General features: G+C 43.3%; 2 protein-coding genes across 4 annotated transcripts in view; both read left to right on the top strand.

Annotated features, from left to right (window-relative positions):
• CDH5 (cadherin 5) overlaps positions 1-9,348 on the top strand; it is a 31,365-nt gene extending 22,017 nt beyond the window's left edge. For both annotated transcript variants that reach the window (XM_083514019.1, XM_083514018.1), the window contains 8 exons: positions 242-409; positions 1,427-1,614; positions 2,585-2,838; positions 3,300-3,430; positions 4,503-4,627; positions 6,025-6,133; positions 6,608-6,853; positions 7,129-9,348. In XM_083514019.1, coding sequence (XP_083370145.1) covers positions 242-409; positions 1,427-1,614; positions 2,585-2,838; positions 3,300-3,430; positions 4,503-4,627; positions 6,025-6,133; positions 6,608-6,853; positions 7,129-7,637 — 1,730 coding nt within the window. In that variant the 3' untranslated portion in view covers positions 7,638-9,348. The remainder of the gene's footprint in view (positions 1-241; positions 410-1,426; positions 1,615-2,584; positions 2,839-3,299; positions 3,431-4,502; positions 4,628-6,024; positions 6,134-6,607; positions 6,854-7,128) is intronic.
• Positions 9,349-19,344: 9,996 nt separating this feature from the next.
• The window catches only part of BEAN1 (brain expressed associated with NEDD4 1), a 47,912-nt gene continuing 42,759 nt past the window's right edge, over positions 19,345-24,497 (top strand). Inside the window, exon 1 of one of the 2 annotated variants that reach the window (XM_083515132.1) lies at positions 19,345-19,848. The gene's annotated coding sequence lies outside the window, so the exon portion shown is untranslated. The remainder of the gene's footprint in view (positions 19,849-24,497) is intronic. The other variant, XR_014528801.1, reaches the window with a different exon arrangement.

Below are 24,497 nucleotides of genomic sequence, written 5' to 3'. Positions count from 1 at the left end.
AGGATGGAAAGGGAGAAGAGAGGACTGCCTTGGAGAAGATGGCTGGACAACCAAAACTGGCAAGTAGTGACCTGAGAGAGGGAGTCAAAATTCTGTTAACTGTTTTTAAAATTAAAAATAAATGCTAAATTAAAGGCAAGCAGTAGAAATTTAGGTTATACAGATTAATAGTAAAAAAAAAATAATGTTAAGGTGATAGATGAGGCAGATACATGTTTAGCTTTCTTCTTTTCTTTTACAGGAACAATCTACACAGCTGTACCGGATTTGGACAGAGAAAAAAACCCTGTTTATACAATTGTGGTAGAAGCAGTGGATGGCCACGGTCTACACTCAGAAGAATCAGGCACTGCTACAGTCCGCATCTCGTTGACTGACATCAACGACAACTTCCCAACATTTAGGAAAAGTTAGTTTTACAAAATCAGTGAATTAAATTCGATGAAGCCATCTGCTCCTAACTCAGTTCATGGAAATTGTATTCAGTTGGATGTAATGCAGTGTGGGTTCCAAATCTGACTAGATATTTAGAACATTTGTATATTGCATGACAGCATGTCAGACCACTGATGCATCCAGTACAGCATGTCTACACTGGCTGGCAGTGGCTGTCCAGCGTTTCCAAGAAGGGGGCACTGCATACTGCTAGGCAGATTAGACAGTATTAAGCTAGATGAATCAATGGTCTGACTCTTTCTATGGGTGTTATGCAATTCTACTTTTACTCAGAGTAGACCCATTGAAGTTAATGGACACGCCTAACTTAAATTCCTTAATTTCAGTGGGTCAGCTCTGAGTAGGACTAAGTTGGTTACAGCCCTGTGTTCCTTGAAGCTAACACAGCCTTCTGTCCATGCCACCAACTGACACACCATCATTTCCCATTCATTCAGTGAAAAAAAGAAAGAAAGAATGGGTGGGTCTACAGCAAACAGTTAGATTTACACACAGAAGCTACAGTTTAGGGCCTCAAATTAGAAGGGGCCTCTAAATACAAAAATATTGAATTTCAAGTTTTACATAACTGGTTAAAAATAAACAGGCATATCGCAAGTGGGGATGTAAGAAGGCTGCACTTTCTGTTGTGATCTGTATTTGTCACAAACAGTGCTGTTTCCATTCTGCTGCAGTTTGGTTTCTGCCAAATATTATGTTATTCATCACGTTGTCCATTATTTAATGTATGTTATGTAAGCTACTCCAGGGGCACCCTGTTTCCAACAGCTGATCCCGATGCAGCCCCTTAGCTAAAAGGATACCCAGGCCTCAGAGCATGAAAACACTCAAGATGGCCACACATAAGGCCAATGCCACACAATTTAGTGATAAAAATTGAAATGAGAAAAATGATGATCCTTTTGTTAGCAAGAACATGTGTTCTGATTTTCCTTTTATTCCAACATACTTTTATTTGTTTGTTTTCCAGAAAACTTCCATTTTGAAGTCCCTGAAAATACCAGGTTAGACGGTGAAGTTGGTAGACTGGAAGTTGAAGACATTGATGAGCCACAGAACAGAAATACAAAGTACAGTTTTGTCCAAGGACCTTACCAAGATACCTTCAGAATAGAACCAAACCCCTTCACAAATGAAGGAATAATTAGACCTAAGAAGGTATGGTGATGATCAGTGTATCATTGTTTACATCGGGGTGGGGAATATTTGTGAGCCCAAGAACTACCTTCCCTTAATTTTCTGGAAGCACGTGCCCATGGTTGGTGGGGCCAGTACAAAAGACGGATGGGACAACCACTTTCTCACACACATCCATTCATACATCTAGACACATCCAGTATACCCGAAGGAGTGTCTCCAACCCCATCGTTCAGCCCAGCCACTGAGGTCCAGCTCTGAGGGCCTTCTGGCAGTTCCCTCACTGCACAAAGTGAGATTACAGGGAACCAGACAGAGGGCCTTCTTGGTAGTGGTGCCCGCCCTGTGGAATGCCCTCCCATCAGATGTCAAGGAAATAAACAACTGTCTGACTTTTAGAAGACATCTGAAGGCAGCCCTGTTTAGGGAAGTTTTTAATGTCTGGTGATTTATCTTTTTTAATATTATTATCATTAATTCTGTTGGGAGCCACCCAGAGTGGCTGGGGAAACCCTGTCAGATGGGCTGGGTATAAATAAATAACATTATTATTATTATTATTATTATTATTATTATTATTATTATTATTACTACCCACTGTCACACAACAGGCTAATAATTGACTAAATAAATCTACATGGGTACAAAACTTCCAGAAGAGTTTGCAAGAGTTTCCATTAAATTAAATTCCAGGTTCATTCCAAAATGGGCTTTGCAGACCAGAAATATAAATATAACACTCTCCATAGGAGCAGGACCACAGCTCAGTGGTAGAGCATCTGCCTTGCATGCAAACACATCGGGTTCAATATCCAACATCTCCAGGTAGCACTGGGAGAGACCTCAGTCTCAGACCCTGCAGAGCTGCTGCCAGTCAGTGTAGATAATAGTGACCTAGCTTCCTGTGTTCCTAAATATAAAAAATATGTTCATTGTATACACAGTGTCCCTTTTTATTGTGTACTGATAATGTTCGCGTGTGTGTTTTTAGCCACTGGACTTTGAGAAGGTATCCTCCTACAAGTTTGATGTTGAAGCAACTGATGCCGACATTAACTATGCATATTCCAGAACGAAAGGATCCAAGAGTATTGCAAGTGTAACCATCAAAGTTCTCGATGTTGATGAACCACCTGTCTTTTCCCAACCTTTCTATATATTTGAAGTTCAAGAAGAAAGTGACATCAAAAAGGTTATCGGATCTGTGTCGGCACATGACCCAGATAGAGCAAAACGGCAAATAAGGTAACAGAAAGTTTCTTCTGTACCCAAAAGGTGCTTAGTCAACTGAGTTTGCATCTCTTGCAACAACACTTTATCCACAATACAGCCCATGATAATGTGTTGAAGAACTGATTTTTTATACTGTATAATGCAGCGATGAAGAGCCTATGGCCCTCCAGATGTTGTTAAACCAGAGGCATAGCATGGGCAGGGCCAATGAGGCCATGGCTCCAGATGCACATTTCCCATGGCATGTGGCCGGGCCTTTGGGGCTGGGGCAGTGGCAAAGCCTCCTTCTCGTGGTCGCAAAGGGACTCTGGCACATGCCCTGCCCCTGAGCTGGCCGGGAGGGAGGGAGAGAGCACTATGCCTCATGTTCCCCTTCGCTGTCCAATGACTCATCCCCCGGCCCCAACTCTGTCTCTGCCTTGGCTCCTCCTCAGATACTACTTTGATACCATTTTTTAATGCACCCAACACAGATATCACATCCTGAGACCAAGTTATTTCAAAATATCCACCAAGGGACATATTTTTGCCTTGAAGCCTTTGGACAGGGAAGAAAGTGCCTGGCATAACATAACTGTGGCAGCCAATGAACTGGAGCAAGACAGTAAGTATGAACTTGTGTCACTAGGGAATTTGACAAGAGTGAGGCACCCAGCCATTCCCTCTTCTTTGCAGATTGCAATAAGCAGGCAAAATACAAGTCCTCCCTCTTTGAACCTTTTTGCTGTTGTATCCATGCCGTGAAAGCCATTCTTCAGTGGGGACCATCCCAAGGCCTTGTGCCAAGTGGATGGCACCAATCATGAGGGTCTTACTATCCGATTCACTCCCCCACTCCTCCAATCCTGTCAAGGATATGATTTTATGTTAAAAACCCATATTTGCATGATAATACAGCATCACGGAATGCAGGGAGGGAGGGAGGAATTCAAATCAGTTCACATTTAAAGGTGTATCTACCTAGTTCACACTTTCCTAAACTATAGCTCTACAGCCATCCTTTGAAATTCACAGTTGTTTGAAATTTGCAATGCAGGTTTCTCACCAAGACATGGTTATAAAAATGCATAGAGTAGAGTGAGCATAAAAAATGTGTGTATTGGTGACAATGCCATACAAAAACATGTTATATTAGGGGAAATTGCTTTGAAAAATACATACATTAGGGGAAACTGTATACAAAAATGTGCATATCAGGAGAAATTTGCACTAAAATACTGGTGAATTTTCATGAGAACATTATTGGAGGGGGGAATCACAAACTGATGTAGAAATGTGGAAAGCTGGACTTTAGACTGGAAAAATTAGAAACTGACAGAAACCAAAATTGATAGATTTGCCCGTCCCTATGTGGAATGAACCATCTGAAAAGCAGATTCCTCAGCTCTCTGCAAGTTGCATCCAATGGATATTAGAATTGGATACAACCCTATGTGAGCCAAAACCCTGCTTTTTAGGATTCCAGATCACATGAAGATAGCCCTAAGCGAACAAATGTGCATTACACGTGGCAGTTCTCTGCAGACATTCTTACATGTCTCAGAGTTGAGGCCAGCCAACCAGGTTCCTCCACTCTGATTCACTCACCGCACTGATGTGGTGTGAATACTGGTTGCCTCTATTTGATTTCAGATGGATGCCTGATTGATAAATCTGTGATTTTGTTCTTGCTTCAGGAATTGTGCCCAATCTAGAAACCCACGTACCAGTTTACATTAAAGTTACTGATATAAATGACAATGCACCAGAATTTGCTGATGTTTACAATCCTAAAGTGTGTGAAAATGCCGCACCAGGAAAGGTAAAGTATCAGAACCAAACTGCTTTTACTACTCAGCTGCACAGACCAGCAATCCTTGCCAGCCTAGGAAGTTGGATGGGGAAGTTTCCAGTTTGCTCCACATTTTGGATTGAATCTTCCCATTTTGCCCCCCTTAAACCTATGTGCAAATCAGAACACTGATCTGCAGATATATTCTCAGAAAATATTTCCCAAAATTAAACCCCTTAGTAAGGAAATGCCTTTGGGGTTCTTCAACTCCAAGAGTATCATTATTAAAAATGCAACTGCAAATAAAACAAGGAGGGTTTGGTATTATATCACCAAGCTTATTTATTGACAAATACTAGAAACTTGGAACCCAAAATTAGTGATAACTTCCCAACCTGGGCAACCCTAGAATATAGATGTATAGCTCCTTTATCTTATGGACTGCACTAGGATCACAATATGTTAAAACCCTGGATTCTCCTGAAACAAGATTGTCAGCTAGAAAATATGGAACACAATGATTTTCCTATGGAACACACGATTTTCCTATGCTAAACTGACTTTGTGGGGAAATCCCACTTTAAAAATCAGGGTGGGGTGGGGAATGGTAATATGAAAGAACAGGATGAAGGCAAGCATATTGACTTTAGGCCAATTAATAGATGAGAATGATGTCTTTTATACTTGTGCTATATTAAACTAAAAACACCACCTATTTGATTCAGCCCAGTGGCTATATTTGCAGCTGCACCATATGCTAACATCTTTATTTGGACCGGCAGCTTTTACAGCATCTAATACACCTAAGATAATAAAACAATTGGTTAAATCCTCTCAGACTAAAAAGCTGGTGAATGTTTTCCACAGATACCTGGTCTCAATTAATCAATTTGACATACAGCATCTGAGAAATGAATAGAATAAAGAATTGGAGGTTCCTATTTTACCTAAGCAGTGGGACAATAATTCAGCTTCTATAGTTAATGTTTTATACAACAAAAAATAATATTAAGAATCTATTGCCCTTAGTTTCAAAACTGTTTATTTCATATTGTATCACAGTTTCAAGCATTTTTATATTTTTCTTTAATATTTGCTTTTGCTTTTGTTTTGTTCTTTTTCTTTTATTTTATTTTCTCACTGAAAATTTTCGATAAAATATAACTAAGAAAAAACTGATCTGCAGATGAAGCCACATAATCAACAACTGTACTTATGAGGTGCTTCAAGGACGGGCTTTTTCTTCTTTTTAACCTTTTTAACCTGTTACACTGCTCTACAAAAGCCCGTGGCTGTGTGGTACAATATATTTTTCAAATTGCTCCCAGGGAGTGACTGTACCTCATAACATGAAGTCTCTTCCTGGGCAATTGTTTGAGGGAAAAGATGGCCCTGTGTATTCACAACAACCTTTTCAATTCCTGTAGACTGTTATCATGATTTCTGCTGTGGACAAGGATGAAATGTCACCAGGAGTGAAATTCAGGTTTTCCTTGGTGTCTGAAGAGAGCAACTTCACTCTAATTGACAATCACGGTACGTTTCTGTGGATTTCATGAGGTGGCAAAAAGGAAACATTGTGTGAATGTTAACTAGCCATGCTCCAAATACAGCTTCATGGTTTGCTTGTCCCTATTTATAAATTATTTAGGGCTGTCTATATATTGTATTGTATATATTGTATAATCATTTATAGAACATTTCTAAACTGCCAGCTCATTCAAAACTATCATGGTGATGTACAACACAAGCACTGAAACATCACAAAATTAAAAAATACAGAACAAATGACCAACACTGAATCAAACTGATGCTCTAAAACTGCTAATTTCCCAAAACAAACCACTCCTGTATAGAAGAAGTCTTGATGACTCCTGGCCACCCAGACATTTTCTGGGTTCCTTAAAAGATTACTTTGCCTCAGGAGCCTCAGGAGCAGACTGCTGGCATTCCTACAAGGCAATCACCATTTGAGATTATCACTTAATGAGACGCTATTGCCTTCCTCAGATAGCACAGCGAATGTCACCGTCAAATACGGACAGTTTAATCGGGAACTAGTCAAAACCCATTACTTGCCTATCATCATCTCTGACAACGGCTCACCCCAGCAGAGCAGCACAAACACCCTTGCCATCCATGTCTGCAAGTGCAACGAGGAAGGGGACTTCACTTTCTGCGAAGAGCCAGCAAAACAAATGGGAGTCAGCGTCCAAGCACTACTTGCCATCTTGGTCTGCATCCTCACCATCATTGGTAAATCTACTCAAAAATATTCACATTTCTGGCCTTCCCAGGGGAAAGGGGGAAAGACCCCTTTTATTACATATAAGGAACATAAAGGGGTGGCAGAAAGGGATATGAAAATGGAGTAATTTTGCTCTTTAAGGTCATGCGGTAGCAACCATTTTTCAGAGATGGTTACTTCTCCCACCTTGCCAAACCTCAGGTTGAATCAGGTTACATTTTCTATTCAGCCACATGCTTGTTTTGCTTCTCCATTCTGCAACTAATTTATGATTTGTTTGCAGTGATTATGGTGCTAATAGTTATGAGGAAGCGACACAGGAAAGACCTGAACATTCTCAGGAAGAATGTGACGGATATCCACGAGCAGCTGGTGGCCTACGATGAAGAAGGTGGTGGTGAAATGGACACCACCAGCTACGATGTGTCAGTCCTCAACTCAGTCCGCCAGACCAGCATGAGGTCACCCAGGATGACCATGGAGAACAGGCCTTGTGTGTACTCCCATGTACAAAAGCCCCCAGGAAATGGGATCTCGGGCACTGGAGAAATGGGCATTATGATTGAGATGAAAAAAGACGAAGCTGACAACGATGGGGATTTGCTGCCATATGACACTCTCCACATATATGGTTATGAAGGGGCCGAGTCCATTGCAGAATCCTTAAGCTCTTTGGGATCAGGATCCTCAGACTCTGACATCGACTATGATTTTCTGAATGACTGGGGTCCCAGGTTTAAAATGCTGGCAGACCTTTATGGGCTGGAACCCAGTGAAGATCTTCTGTATTGAGCATTCTATATTGACAGGTTCCCCCAGCCTTAGCCACAGACAATGTGGCTAAGAAAATGTTGGTTCAGAAGACGGAACCAACTAGCAATTCCTGCATTCCCAATGCCTAAATCAGCTCAACATACTTTTTTCTGAGCAGGTTTACATGACCAGGATGATAGACAGCAAAAGCGATGACTTTTGAGCACTTCAGGACGGACTCCATGAGCATACTAATGCATCCTGCACATGAGGGAGGACCCTGATTGGGCCACATAGAGTCCTTTCTGGTGCACTCTGACACATGTATGAACAGCAAGGGCAGGGCTAGATCCCAAGGCACACACACATTTCAAAGTGTGGCTCTTTCCCAGCCAAGCATTAATGATCCTTTCTTGCTTATTTTAGTTACTTAGAATATCTGCCCTTTTAAGTCAAAACCCACCCATGATTCTGGAAGGAACAATTTCTGGGACTTCAGGGAGTGCAAATTTCCTAGTCTCGAGTGTAGGTTTCATTTGATTGCAACTTCCATTATGCATGTATATACAGGCTAACTTTTTATTCATTTTTAAATGCTTTTTTTTTCAAACACAGCTGAAGAAATTCAGCTGCATCAGGGAACTTTTCCAAGTTACAAGCCTCATTAACTGTGAAACTATCTTAACACTTTTCTTCTTGCTGGTGCCCCCCACCCCTTCTTCCAGGTACTGTAAACATGGATATTTCAAGCATTTGATGCTTCCAAAACACCAATAGGAGATTCATCACTGATTTGACCTTTCCAAAACTAGCCTAGACCTTTCCCAGGTGCTGTGTTGCCTGTTATCCAGTGGAGGCTGGTGTCCATTGAGACTGGAAGAGCAGAAGATAAGGAGGCCAACAGTAGGGGGCACTAAAGCGAGTGATAGGAGGGGCCAACTAATTCTAGTTTTGTCCCTATTCTCCTCTCTGCTGAGTTAGACAATGGCAGCTCTGAGACTAAGGATGATGAGGCTGACAGCCTGTGCTACCTCTTGGACCTGTGAGGAAGTAGGTAGGTGGGGGCCAGCTGAGGACAGGCTGAACTTGGAGGGGACAGTGCCCCACTTGCCCCAGTGGACTAGTCTCCATTGCTGTTACCTCCTCCCCCAGTCTACATTACAACTGTGCCCTGATATCTACTGCTTCTTCATCCGCCGAGTTCCTCCCCCCCCCCGACCATCCCCATTCTTCTGTTTACCATGTTGTCTAATGAAGACTTCTTTTTGAAAAACTCCAAATCTTCCCACCTATTGTGTGATATTTTGGTTGCCCTGATACAGATTTTCTTGTTTTCTAATGGGCCAGCATGACTACCTTTACTTTTTCTGTGAGCAGGGTATACTCATTTTCACTAGCATGCAAAATCCAAACTATACATATAAGTATGGTTCTACTAAATAATGTATGGCTATTATTTGTTTAACAAAATATTCCTACTAATGAAAGTAGTTGGGTGTAATTAATGTAAGTGATGTTTAACCAGTGAGGTTAACTATAAAATCATTTAAAGCTATTGTAAGGCAATTGTAAACGATATCCAGTTTTTAAAGTGTCCTATGATCCTTGTATTTTGTAATCTGTTTGTGTTAAAAGCTACTCTACTGTACATCAATGGTTTTTGCACTGGATAGTTTCATTTCCTATTTAAGTTGTATGTATGTATGTTCTGGATGGGGAAGGTTACTTACATAAAAGCCAAATTCATGTATACTTGCATTTGTCTGCTCATTAGTAAGATCTTCAGGCAAACCTATGGTGACTTTAGTGCATTTAAAAGCAGGGGAATCTACAAACCGGATGATAAAATCTGCTTATCAGATTGCTGAGGAACCACTTCTTCCCTTATGTTTGTATGTCACCCCCAAGGCATAAAAGGGCTATAAATGTACTGAGGAATGGGGTGTAGCTCAGTGGCACAGCACACCCTTTGCATGCAGAAATTCCCAAATTCAGTCCCTGGCATCTCCAAGCAGGACTGGGAAATATTCCTGACTGAAACCCTGAAGAGAAACCCAGCCAACCAGCATCCACTATACTGAGACAGGTGGATTAATAGTCTGGCTCAATATAAGGTGATATTGTTCCTGTGTTCCTAGAGCAGCACTCTCTCGTTTGTTGGATTTGTCTTACTGTATGGCACACTTACCACAAAAAAGTGCCTATCTCAGGGGTAAGCTCATTGAACTCAGGGGGGATTTTCTTCAAAATAAAATAAACACTCCGTAGCCTAGGGAGTAAAACATGGCCTAGTTAGCAAACATTGTTCTTGACGACTTAAAAGATGCTTTGCGAAATAATTGCTAACATCCAGCATATTTGTCAAACAAAGTAGCAGAGAACAGCTGCTGAATTATGTTTCACCCCTGGGCACCTTTCGAAATAATCACTTGTGCTGGCCTATTTATGCCTTCCAAGGTGTCAATGAAAATTCCCTTCAAAGAACTGTGACACACCTGAGAAGGAGCTTGTGGTTGCACTTGGTGAAGGCATCACATAAGCAAGGTGCTTGGAGCAATGTTCATGTGACCTATGTAAAAGGATATGGGATGGTGTGCAGTGTTGCAAACCCATCACAACCTCCAAATATTCATCAAAAGGTTGGATTGGAGCCTGTGCAGATACAGCTGTATACCTTCTGGGTCTCTCATGGAGGTTCAAGACCTTGTGTTTTGTAAGGGTACTATTTGCATTGATGGGATCTGCTAATGCACATTTCTTCCTGCATAGGCTCTGTTCTAACCTACCAATGAACACATTGTGATATATTGGTCACAAGTGAGACCTGATGGCATGGTCTTGTTTCCGATAACCATACATTTGCATTTATGTAAATAGGGTTTGGGCTTCTTCACTCACTCACCCTTGCCCTGAGACATGCAGATTACAACCCCAGAAACAGGATCGTCTTGCATGCCCTTCAAGGAAGGCTCAGTGCAGGAAGCCTCGTTCATCTTTCAAACCAGCACTCCTGCTGAAAGCAGTTGGAGCCATTTACCTTTTCCATACTCCCTTTCACACACCTGACCCAGCTGAAGAGGCAGTCCAGTGAGACTGTCCCCTCCTTTCCATTTCTACGTGTTATATCATTTCTCTGAGTACTTTAAAATTGTAAACCGCCCTGGGTGCAATGATGGAAAAGTAGTATATAAATGAAATAAATAATAGCTAACTGGCCAGAAGATTTTAACAGTTCAGCAAAAGAACAGAATGGGCCCAAAACCTCATCCAGTTCTCCCAGTGGCCATTCAGATGCCTACAAGAAGCCCACAAGCAGGACCTGAGGACAACAGCACTCTCCCCACTTGTGAATCCTAGCCACTGGTATTTGGAGACATACAGTGGGACCTCAGGTTAAGAACTTAATTCGTTCCAGAGGTCCGTTCTTAACCTGAAACTGTTCTTAACCTGAAACACCACTTTAGCTAATGGGGCCTCCCTCTGCCGCCACGCCGCTGCCGCGTGATTTCTGTTCTCATCCTGAAGCAAAGTTCTTAAACCGAGGTACTATTTCTGGGTTAGCGGAGTCTGTAACCTGAAGCGTCTGTAACCTGAAGCATCTGTAACCTGAGGTACCACTGTACCACCAAACTTAGAGGTGGCATGCTACTGAATAGCAGCTACTAGGGAGCAACAGTGAGAGAGGGCTATTGTCCCCATGCCCTGCTTCCCAGAGGCATCTGATTGGCCATTGTAGGAAGCTGGATGCTAGACAAGATAGGCCTTCAGGTGCATGGGGAGAGTTTCATTGGAAAGATCCCAACATCTGTAGTCATTGTTTGTATTGCTTTACAGGGCTTTCTTCCACAGAGATGGCAAGATGCTGCCTTCTCCTGCTTTCTTTGACGCTGGTTCCCACTAGTGCTCATGGGGAAGATTTCACAAGGACTGCTGTTAACAGCAGTAGTGGGGATTGTTCTCTTCAGATGGTCAGTATCAAAGTGAATGCTCAGTCCCATTAAGGAAACATAAACCCACAATCCTGTTGTCATTAACATGATGGGCCATTGGCTCGCTTCAGGTCTTTGATAGTGGAATTAATTAAGCACACAAGAGTGGGAGACTGCAGGGATGAACATGCTAGCTCCATTAACTTGTATATACTGTGGATCCAAAAATGGCTGTTGGCAAGGAAGAAGCACATCCACCTTACCCTTGTGGTATCCTTGCTGGGGGTCATGAGATTCTCTCCCCTAAGCAAGTTAACAGAGGGATTGCTCTCTCCAGTAACTTGCACAAGAACAAGAAAGACAGCTTGCATCCCAGAAACATCAGGGACGGGTGACTCATCACTCCTAGCAAGGACCCTGCTGCTTCCTTCCTGCCCCATCAGGCTCACTGTCTACCAGCCGACACTGTTGCTGCTCCACTTCAGTGCCTGCCCATTGCCTCTCCAGGTTTCTTTTGTGTAAACAAATACAGTGGTACCTCGGGTTACATACGCTTCAGGTTACATATGCTTCAGGTTACAGACTCCGCTAACCCAGAAATAGTACCTCGGGTTAAGAACTTTGCTTCAGGATGAGAGCAGAAATCGTGCTCCTGCGGCGTGGCAGCAGCAGGAGGCCCCATTAGCTAAAGTGGTGCTTCAGGTTAAGAACAGTTTCAGGTTAAAAACGGATCTCAGGAATGAATTAAGTACTTAAGCTGAGGTACCACTGTACATTGGGAAATCATGGATCTTGTTTGTAACATAAGTAATTTGGCCCTCAAACAGCCGTGTAACTGAGTCTTCAGTGAAATCAGCATATATCTATATTTAGTTGCGGCATGTACACAAATGAGCAGCAGGTGGCACTCAGCTCCAGCAATGCCATAATTAAGGCAACACACTTCTGCAGTTCTGTTCCCTGCCATTGCTTTTTGCATAGACTGAATACACTGCCATCAGGATTGGATGCTCTCATGCATAGCCCTGCGCTGCCTCTAAAACGTGGTCTCTGCATGCAGCAGAATGAAGTGGGGATGCAGTGGTAGACTTGAGGTGACAGAATGGCAGGTATCACTTCAGAAAATAGGGCAGAGGTCAAATTTGCTCCTCTAAGTTTTTGCTTTCTTGTTCATTTTAAAAAAACAGAACTCCCTGCAAACGGAAAACTAGCAGAACAGGGAACAAGACTGGGCTAGACTCTTTCTTCCTAATCTCCTAGCTTTGAACAAGAAGATTTTTATTTTTCTTTATGAGGAAGAACATTTAAAAATGGCCCTACCTAAATTTGGTCTGACATGGTACAATCCAGTCTGCCACCTCAGACAATGTGTAGACTTTCCCTTAGGGACTCTGAGGCATACGGGCACTGGGAAGAGCTGTTCGCAGGGTTGGCATTAGCTATGTACTCACCAAGGCCCATATGCTAATAGGAGGCAATCCTAGGTCATTAACACAATGGGCCATTAGCAACTCAGTACTATTGGCACTGCTCATTCCCTTGCCTAATTCTGGGCCTAATCACAACAATTTCTAGAGTTAGAGGACAAGATGTGCCATGGTTACTATTCTTTTTCTCTTTCCTCTCATTTGCTCATCGGGCAAGTACAGGTGAATAGGCAACAACAGCAAGAAGGAGGAGGAGCATCTAAGCCAGTAGCCACCTCTAGCTGGCTCACAGCAATGAATTCTGGGACAGTTCCAGGTTGTCTGACAATTCCCCCCACCTCTGCCAATGGGCACCTGGCTCTTACTACATTTTAGTTTCCCACAACGACTCAAGAGAGAAGCTAGGATGGGGGTATTTGGGGAAATTTAAGAAGTGTCTAGATCATGGGTAGGCAAACTAAAGCCCAGGGGCCGGATCTGGCCCAATCGTCTTCTAAATCCAGCCCACGGACGGTCTGGGAATCAGTGTGTTTTTACATTAATAGAATGTGTGCTTTTATTTAAAATGCATCTCTGGGTTATTTGTGGGGCATAGGAATTCGTTCATATTTTTTTTGTCAAAATACAGTCCAGTCCCCCACAAGGTCTGTCTGAGGGACAGTGGACCGGCCCCTGCTGAAAAAGTTTGCTGACCCCTGGTCTAGTTCCAGGTGCTTGATACGCCAGAAAAGCAAAGTTAATGGTAGCCCATAGCAGGTTTCATCAGCAAGCCCAGCCAGGGCATTGGATTTTTGTATTTTTTTTATATTTGCTGCTGTTTTGCTATGTTACTATGACATTTTTAAATAGTGTTTGTTTGAAATGTGTTCCTGCTTTCTTTGATGTAAACTGCTTTGAGCACGAATATTTTGTGGAAAAGTGGCATACCAATAAAAGGACTGAATGAATGAATGGTGCTGCAAAAGAGATAAAAAGGATTAGAAACTTCTAAGGGCATTGTCAAATCATAATAAAGGCAATCCAACAGGTCCTTCAAACTGAAAAACAGCTATATGTGAGCTTCATAACAAACCTTTGTTTGCAGATGATGCTGTTGAATTTTCAAGAGCTCTCTTGGTCTCTATAAAGGAATCTTGACCCTCTATGGGAAAACACCAAAATAAAAGTCTACGTCACTGCTTTTTTTCTGCGGATACTCAAGGGTACGCAGTACCGCCACCTTTTTTTTTCTAGAAGAAAAGCACTTCTTTAAAGTGTGGCACTTACTGTAACAACTTCATGGTGAGTACCGACACCTTTTTTCCTAGAAGGAAAGCACTGGGCTACGTAAAGTCTCCATGCCCCTCTGCAAATGCCTTTTCTTTCTTTCCCAGACTGCAAAAATGCCGTGCCTCCCATTTCTCTTTATATGGCAGTCCTTATCAGCAGGTCTTCATACAACACTTTCCCTCTGACACATGTGCCCATTGCCGCTGGTAGCTCCATACATCTGGCCAGCTACTATGAGAACAAGATGGCGGACTAGATGGGCCACTGGCCTGATCCAGCAGGGCTGTCCTTGTGTTCTTCAGAATGCCAAAACTGGTTCCAGCACAGCGTTTTGCCTTATATCACACCCCATAGAATTATTTTGTGTGTGGATTTGTGGGCAAAATCTATGAACTCAAATTCTGTGTTGCGTTCCTTCAGAACTGGCCTGCTAAGACTTCCTGAGTGACCTGCCACCCAATTTATCAGCAGTGCTGTTGCAAGTAGAAATGGGGGGGACATACCACACAAAGGCTGTCTTTGCAGCTTCCCCTTTGGAGAACACTTCCTTCTTTTTAGCAGCACTTAGGAAATTTCAGCAGAGCACTCAGGCACAGGGTCATCGAATCATAGAACTGTAGGTTCACTTCCTTTGTTATCTTAACAACTCATACTTAGGCCATTACCTCACCAGGAAGCTAGCCTAGTTATTCCAGGAAATGAATCCATGCTCGATCCAGGAATTAGAAGGGACTTTGCATACAGCCTACCCCCACCCTAAACTCATAGCAGGGCAGCATATTTGGAGGTGAGGCAAGATAAAATGGGGGGGGGGGAATCACTTGTATCCTACCATACTTTCAGCACCCAATCTCCTTCTCCTCCTCCTTTTCACCACTTTATTTGTAAAATATCATATCAGTTTTGAGCCACCCTTGGATATTTTTTTGCCCCCCATAGATGTCTTTTTTGTTCTCCGTGAAGGTCAGTCTTAATGCATTCAGCCTTTCAAGCATGGCCTTGTTTACCAACAGCCCTTTCAGAAAGTGCAAAGGATGCATTTTAAGTGTCTTATACCCAGTAGCTCTTGACATATGCTTTGCTCTCTGCTCTCTCTTTCTTTAGGCAGCATAAAGAGTTCTCAGAAACAATGGTTTTGCCCTTCTCCTTTATCCATCACTAAACCTTGACTCTTTTTTCTAGCAGGATTTTGTATGCCATGACCCTCAATGAGCCTCTTTGTGTGCATCCTTTCCTTTTGGTCTTCTAAACCTCTCTCACATCCCTCTGCAAATGGATTGTCCATCCTCTCAATCTACTGGCAGCCCTTTAAGGATGCTATTCTCTCGTGTACCTAGGACCTCGGCCTTTTTGCCCTTCCTTTTTCCTCCAAAATATAAAGAAGTCCTGGCTGATCATCTTACCACCTCTTTTTTACAGGTCAAGCTTATTTAAAACACATACTGTCAGAGGAGAAATGTGTGTCACATTCTCATAAGGGAACTATGGACACTTCATAGCCAAAGCTGTGAAACTGAATTCTCTATTTCAGTTCATAACAGAGAACAATCCAGGAGAATACAAAAGGCTGCAAAGTTGAGTAACTTGACAGGCCATTTCTTTTTGCTGGGTTCTCAGAGTTTCATACCTGAGGATAAACTGGTTAGCTTTGAAATGATCTCCTTCAGAATTCTTTTTCTTCCACCTCTTCTGGAAACGTTCCCTTTCTCAAGTCCCAGGGATGCTAATGTGCTCCCTGCTTAAAATGTGCCATGAGTTGCATGCACTTAACAAGAGGCAAGGATGGCCTCCAGCAGTGTGAAATTCAGAGTCCCATCTTCCATTTAACCACCACAAAGTGCCAAGTGGGAGGTGATATTCTCAGTAGGAAAGCAGTTCAATGATTATTTAAAAAATAAAAAATAAAAACCCTGCTGGTTTATGACCAGAGTTAAGATTACCTCATGTAGGCCCAAACTCCACAAAGCCAAGAAATGAGAAGCTAAGGCTGCCACCTTAACAGATGTGCCTGGGATGAGCAGTGATGTGCAGTGTCACAACTTATGCTTTTCCTTGATCTTTCAGGCCAAAATCCAGATGAGCAGGATGGTGTCATGACCCCTGACTCTAGCAACAACCTGGACAGTCAGAGGCAGCAGGGGCATCAGGTAGGGAGGCCATTGTGCCTGAAACTCATGAACCCCTGTTCCCCTCACAGAGCTACAATTCCCAGAATGATTTAACAATCAGTTCCTCTTCCCAGGGAACTCTGGGAATTGTAGCTCTTTCAGGGGAAGAAGGGGCCTCCTAACAACTTTCAGCACCCTTAATTCTTTGGGGTACAGCTCCCAGGATTCTTTGGGAGGAGACATGGCTGATTAAAGTGGTACTGTGGTGTAAAGTTCAGTGGAGCCTCAATGTACAATTACCCATTTAGGTAGCAAACACTTCACAAACAATGCAAAAAGAGTGGACTGTGGATGCCACATTAAAAATCTTCTTTCAAGGCATTCCACTTGAAGCAGCTCTTAAAGCTAGTCCAGAATGCAACTGAGATACAATTGGAGAACATTCCCATGGAACCTTCAATTTATGTGCTCGCGTTTCTGCATCCCTCCAGAGCAGCAATTAAAAAACTGGAAAACCCATTCTTGCAGGGTCCCTTTCAAGTCTGAAAACTATGGGAAGTGCAGCTGGCACCTGCAGTGTCCCCTCATATGCCTATTTTAGACCACCTAAGGTTCCGTTATACAGACAAGTTTAGGCATTATAAACAGTGGGCAAGAGCAGGAGTATTCAGGATACAGGACACTCTCCCAAGAGGATGCTCAATTACTATGGAAAATTTAAAGAAACAGCTTGGGAATATTTCAACTAACTGCTTCCAAATGCAACAAATTTGTATACAATACTCATTTGTTAAATCCAAGGGCTTCGATCCCCAATGAAGTCTGAAGCATTAGGAATTAGATCTAATACAGAGTTTCAAGATGAAGCTTCTCTACTTTATAAAACATTATTGGACCTACAAATGGACACTGGGCAGAGTTTTAGGGAAGTGCTGAAGCCAACTTAGGCCAACAAATTGATGAACACAAATGGTGCTCCCACTGCTTACCATTTTGGCTAAATTGCAGGAAGCCTCTTTAAAGATCATATGAGGGCACTAGATGTCCCTATGCCTTTCAAGAGTTAACTACTTTCTCGCTCTTACGCTGGAGAGGATGTATTTTAAAGGCACATTCCTTCACGTGTGATGGGAGTGTCTGCTTCTTAAAGATTTCTGGACCCAAGTTTTTCCATTACCATCCATCATTACAGGGCAACATCTTGTACCCGATCCCAGGTTAGCCCTACTGTCAATGCAAAATGATATCAATCAAGTGTTCAGCATAAAGAGTTGGTCTTCTTTCTTATGACAGCAGCAAGACAAATAGTGCTTCCAGTTGGAGGAGGAAAACCCTCCCACCACAGAAACCTGGACCCAATAATATGTGCAGAACATGTAGCACTTATGGAATGCTCAGGTCACCATTGGAGGGCGATAAGAGGATTAACAAAGAAAGATGGGTTTGACTCCAAATGGCCTTGATATATATCATTTATTAATAATTGTACAGTAATCCCCCTCATCTCAGTTACAGCAGCCAGTACAGATAAATTATCTTAACATTTTAGATCCACCCTCTGGATGACTGCATACAAGACTTAACAACTGTACATGTAGGTGGCACTTTTTTGCCTGCTAGTTTGATCTGTTGATTTTTTATTTTTTTTAATTCCCCTCTTAGAAGAAAAAGAGAGCAAGAAACATTCATACACCTGAGATGGTGCAGCTGCGTTGCTGAACCAGAGCCAAAATATTGCAATGCCAAACTGATTTCTTTTTCTGGAATAGTCATATTAAAGTGGATAGAACCAGCATCACCTGAAAAGTTCTGAGTCATAGCTGGGGAACCAACTCAATCACCACAGAATAAATTTGATTTAAGTCCTACTGCTAAAAGCATAGCATATATTTCCAGACTTAGATTCTTAGCATCATGCTGGGAACTAATCATTTCCTAATTAATGCATTGCTTCCAAACTGTCACTTTTGATAGCTGAAATTGCTTTTGATCGCAGGGCTATTTTCATCCAATGATTTCTTAGAACTGACCTAGAGAACACTAGGTAAAGAGAAAATAATGTAAAGACATCGTTTTCATTGTGCATTCAGGATGGCTTGTGCCCACATGATCTCAGGGCAGTTAGACACAATCCCACTTTTTATACCATAAATATTCTAAGGGTTGTTGTTTTTGTCCTACTTTTAGCATCATAAAAGGTACCCAAGGGTCATCTAGTCCAACCCCTGCAATAAGGGAATCACAGCTAAATCACAGCTTTTGCTGCACAACAGCATGCCTCCAGGTGGCAATAATGTGGCTAGGTGCACACTAGACCTTTAAAGCACATTCAAAGCATATTATTTCCTTCAAATAATTCTGGGCAGTGTAGTTTACCCCTCACCGAGCTATAGATCCCAGCAACAACTGTTAACAAACCATAGTGCCCAGAATTCTTTGAAGGAAAGAATGTGCCTTGAAGGCATAGTTGTGTGTAATAACCATGGGAAAGCTTTGCAAAACAGCTGATAAAGTGTGTGGACAATCCAGAATAAATCTGTCATTAATGTGCTATTCTTGTATCAAGCACTGCTACTAACGCTGATAAAGTGTGTGGACAATCCAGAATAAATTCGTCATTAATATGCTATTCTTGCATCAAATACTGCTACTAACGCAAGAGCCAGTGTGATGCAGTGGTTAGAATGTTGGACTAGGACTTGTGTCAATCCCCACTCAGCCAGGATGCTCACTGGGTGACCTCAGGTCAGCCACCGCCTCTCAGTCCCTAACCCATCTCACAGGGTTGTGGGGATTGAATGAGGACAGGGACCACCTGGAGCTCCTTGGTGGAAAACCTGGCATAGAAAGACAATCAATCAATCAATCAATCAATCAATCAATGCTGCAGAATGCATTGGGAGAGGTGGACGGGAGGAAATCCACCTTTTCTTCCTGCACTCGAGATGCTCACATCCTCCTTTCCCTGTGTCTAAAGGTCCGCTTTCTTCCTCTTCCTCCGGAGCGCTTGGCTGAGCAGAACTTCTACCCCAGCTGAGAAGGGCAGCCGAGGAAGAGCCTGGCGGGGAGGTGGGGGGCGTCCCGGCGCCAGTCCCCTCGGCGCGCTCCGCTGCCCGCCTCTTCTCCGCCACGTCGAGGCGCTGCTGCTACAGGCGGACCGGGCGGCTGAGCAGGCGGGCGGCGGGCTGGGCCCTCGGAGGGAGCCCAGATGCCGCGGCGGCGGCGGCGGCTGCCTGCAGGCGCCAAGCGCACGGCCACACGGGACTCTCTCGGCAGCCGGCAGCCCGGCGCCGCGCCGCAGCCACTGGGAAGGCGCTGCTGCCGCCGCCGGTCGGAGGTCACGGAGCGCCGCGTCCCGCCTCCGCCTCTTCGCCGCTGCTCTGGCCGGGCTGGCGGCGGCGGCGGCGGCGGCGGCGGCGGCGAAAGCGGAAGTCTGCCTCTCCCGCCGCCTTCGCCGTCGTCGCCGGGCTGCAGCCGTCGGAGCGCATGGAGAGATCGGTCGCCTGAATGGGCTCCGGTAAGAGGCAGGGGACGGGGCCACGGATCCTGCGGGAGGGAGGGCGGGCAGGAGGTTCCCTCCCGGGGCTTCTCCCCGCCAGCCCACGCGGCTGTGCACTTGCACCCTGCATTTCCAAAGGCTTCCTTCCTCCATCCATCCTTAAGACAAAACCCACGCGCATCCTTCTTCCCGGGCGCGCATCCCTTGAAATGCCCACGCACCAGGTCAGCCCTCCTCAAGCCGCTGCTCTCCAGATGTTGTCAGACTCCAACTCCCATCAGCACCAGCCAGTATGGCCAGTACTCAGGGATGATGGGAGTTGTGGTCCAAAACATTGGGTGGGGGCGCAAGGTTGGAGAGGGCTGTGCTAAATTTAAACGGGTGCATGTCTGTTTCATGGGAATTCACCTTTTGGTTGGGGAGGAGAATCCAGATGATTTTATCGGAAATAATATAACCCTTTCCATATTTTTGCACTCAGCCGGGCAACGTGGAAACGCAGGCAGGGTAGAAACAGCGCTCTGGAATGCAGTACTGTATGTCTAAATTTTTAGAGTATGGATTAAACCCCTTTTTTTAACCACTCCCCGATTATGCAGCTGAAGTGGGTGAAAGGGAAAGCCTGCATCTCTGCATGGGGTGGGGGAAATGTGTTGCATGTACACCTGTTAGTCACATCTATGAATTGGTCTGTGTTTCCCTCCCTTCTTAATTGGTTTTGTATAGTTGGAGGGAGAGGAAGGGAGGAGGAGGAGGAAAGCACCTGTGCTGATGAGCATGTGGTGTCTAAGAGCCCTGCAGTGAAACACATCATTTTTGGCACAATTGTGTCAGCGGCAGTGGGGTTTTCTATTGAAACTTTTAAAGCATCTGTAACACATTGCATGCGTAAGTACAGCTACAAAAGCATCTCTCTCTCTCTCTCTCTCTTTCTCATTTCCTGCTCCATTCCTGGCACAAGGGATGGGGCCACTTGCAGCGAGAGAGCAGATGGGCTTCTGTTTCCTACTTTGACATTATTTGATGGGAGGAGGAAAGAAAGACAATAAAATAATATTTACATGCTAATCGTTGCTGGGTGTTTTATAACTGCACAAATGGTAGCAGAAGGAGAGCGGAGGTTTGTTTTGGTTTTGGCAAACATAGACAATTGCATTTCAAAACCTGGTATACATCTAAGTGATTTGTTCTCTGCAGCCCCGGAGGGTGGGACTGGGTCTAATGGGCTTAGGTTACAATATGGTGGACTTCCATTGAACATAAGGGGGGGGGGAATTGATGGGTAGAGCAGTTTGACCATAGAACTGGTTACCTAGAGGCGTGCTGGGCTCTCCCACACTGGAGGCACACTGGAACATGGGAAGCTGCCTTATATTGTGTCAGACTGTTGGCCCATCCAGCTCAGTATTGTCTACACTGACTGGCAGCAGCTCTCCAGGGTTTCAGGCAGGAGTCTCCCAGGTCTGCCTGGAGACACCAGGGATTGAACTTGGGACTTTCTGCATGCAAGACAGATGCTGCAATAAAATATTAAAAGCACTATATGCAAGGCCCTATACTTAACTCATCTTGAACAAAAGCAGGACAAGTCAATCCTCTGCATCAGCCTTCCTCAACTGAGTGCCCTCAAGAAGGTGTGGACTACAAATGCCATCAGCTGTAGCTAGCATGTCCAATGGTCATGGCTGGTGGAAATTGTAGTCCAAAACATCTGGAAGATGCCAGGTTGGGACAGATACACTGCATGCAATGATGCAGTTAGGATAATTTTAGGCTCTGGACTTCAGATTGCACTATGTATCAATTTAAAATGTAAAAAACCAAGCCTGTTGCATTTTGGGGGTTTTCCTGCTCATTCTGTTAAGCAGGACCCTGAGCTTCTGCCCCAAAGTATTGTCTTGATGATATCATTCTGTTTATATAGTTATCTATTTATCCCTCTGTTGGGGAGCCCCTTTGTCCCCAGGACAAGGGCACTACTCCTCTTCTATTTTGACTGAATGTGGTGAGGGCATAAGTCAGGTGCATTTCCTGTGCAGGGTGAGAACCTGTAATTGGCAGAGGGTTGGTGTTCTCTGAGTGTGAGACAGGGTGCAAGTGTATGTCTGGGTGGGTCTTGTGTTCTTTTAGTAAAACTGTTTATAATGTGTGAGATACCTTCTAGGGTCACTGATTGACTGGAGTACATTTTTGTCAATAGGCTCCTGTTGTTTACATCATATGCTTGGGATGGAGGAAGGTGATGGTGTGACTGTTGCAAGTACTTTTGGGTGAAACTGATTATCTTGACACATTTCAGTTGGAGTTCAGAGCTGGTTACAGGACTGAATCAACTTTGGTCGCCCTGATGGATGGCCTTTGTTGAAAGGCAAAGTGAGTGTGACCCTATTACTCTTCCTCAGTTGCTTTTGGTGTCTTTAACCATGATACTGTTATGTACTGAAGTTCTCACCCTGGGCCAGCAGGGGGATACTGTAGATAGTTTTCACTCAGGTCCACATGTGCGAATAAGGAATTGAAAGTGACATTCGGTGATTGGATAGTTAAAGAAAGTTGTTACTGTTGCTTTGTAGTTGAGCTCTCTCTATTTTTGTTTTTTTTGCAAAAAAATTATTAGTTTTTACAATATCAACAACAAACAAAAACACAAAACAAACAAAACATAACAAACATAAATCATAACCTTATTGAAAATAACAGTTATTTACTTTGTAAAAACGACTTCCTCGTTTCCCCTTAGTTGAATTTCATTGCATATCCTTATAACGGTTTTCCAAATCCCAATTTTGATACCCTTTAAATTAAGCATTAACATCTTTAAATCTTTTCCTTCTTGTATTAAACATATTATTTTATCAGTTAACATAAATACAATCCTAAGCCTATTAAGTATCTGGAAGCTATTTCCAGTTATTTTAGCTTAACAAATTTAGCTAAATAATCATTAAATTTCTTCCACTCTTCATGGTGTTCCTCCTCCTTCTGGTCGTGGACTCTTCCGGTTAGATCGGCTAGCTCCATAAAATCCATCATCTTCATCTGCCATTCTTCTACTGTTGGTAATTCTTGAGCTTTCCACTTTTTAGCTAACAAAATACAAGCTGCAGTTGTGGCATACAAAAATAGATTAACATCTTTCTTTGGAAATTCCGAACCTGTTATTCCACGAAGAAAGGCCTCTGATTTCTTTATAAATGTATATTTCAACATTTTTTTCAATTCATTATAAATCTTTCCCCAAAAGTCTTTCACCTTGGGGCAAGTCCACCACATATGCAAGAATGTTCCTTCCTTTTCTTTACATTTCCAACATGTAATAAAACAATTATGATACATCTTTGCTAATTTTACAGGAGTCAAATACCATCTATACATCATCTTCATAATATTTTCCTTTAACAAAGTACATGCGGTGAACTTAACCCCTTTCTTCCACAATCTTTCCCACTCCTCAAACATTATATTATGTCCTAAATCTCTTGCCCAATCTATCATCACCGATTTAACTTGTTCATCCTTCGTATGCCACTCCAGCAAAAGCTTGTACATTTTAGATAAATTTTTACCTTCAGTCTCTAACAACTCCGTCTCCAACTTAGATTTTTCCAAGGCAAAACCATTTTTCTTATCCAATTTATACAATTCATTAATCTGGTGGTAATGTAGCCAATTTAGCTTATCTTTAATTTGCTCAAATGTAGCTGAGCTCTATATAAGCAGGTTGGCTGAACCCTTCAGCTCAGTGCTGCTCTGGGCCTGTGAATAAACAAGAGCTGTTTGAAGAATCGCTGTGTCGTCTGATATGTTCACCCACAACTTAACAGATACCTTCCTGAATTGGCCATGTGAGATGAGTACTGAGGCACTGTTTCACCAGGGTCAGTTTCAGAGTTATCACTGGGTGATCACTTCTTGGCCTCCTGGCAGCTGCATTGTGGGGTGGCACAGGGTGTCATCCTGTCCCCATTAGTATTTAACATCTACATGAAACTGTTGGGAATGGTCATTATGAAATTTGGTGAGAGATGTCACCAGTATACAGATAATCTATTTCTCTATAACATCCAAATCAGGAGAGGCTATATAATATGTTAACATTTCATACACCATATAGGAAAATAAAAGCAACACACCAGTTCCCTAAACAGTAACAAAAAGACATTAGCCATTTTCAGAGAATAAATTCACACCCACTAAACAGCAGATAAAAACAAACCCCAAAAACCATTCACATCAACCCAACAGCATTCCCCCCCCCCCTTAACCTTCCATTTCCACCCAGAAGCCCATTGTCAGGCCAACTGCTGTAAATCAGTGCTGGGTGGGTCCAGGGTCCTCCAGGATTTGTCTGAAACCTCCCCTCTCCTTTCAGTGGGGAGCAGTGGCAAAGCAGAGCAGCAAAGAGAATCACAGTGCCATCCTAACCATGTCTGCTCAGAAGAAAGACTTAATTTAATCCTGTGGACATGGCTCTTCCTTGGTAACTGGGGCTAGAGTTGCACCCTTAGCGTGCTCACTTACACAGCCCACAATTGTCTCTGCCCCTATGAGGCCTTAAGACAGCAAATCCTTTGCCCACTTAGATGGGAGTAAGCCCCACTGAAGTCTCATGTCTTATGCCTGAGTAGACATGAATAGGATTGCCCTGTAAGAGAACAGAAAGCTGT

The sequence above is a fragment of the Podarcis liolepis genome (genome assembly GCF_965112155.1).
Source record: "Podarcis liolepis genome assembly, chromosome: 7".
In the NCBI taxonomy this organism is placed as follows: Eukaryota; Metazoa; Chordata; class Lepidosauria; order Squamata; family Lacertidae; genus Podarcis; species Podarcis liolepis.
The sequence above is the reverse complement of the archived record's forward strand: the minus strand, read 5'-3'. Positions and strand labels throughout refer to the sequence as shown.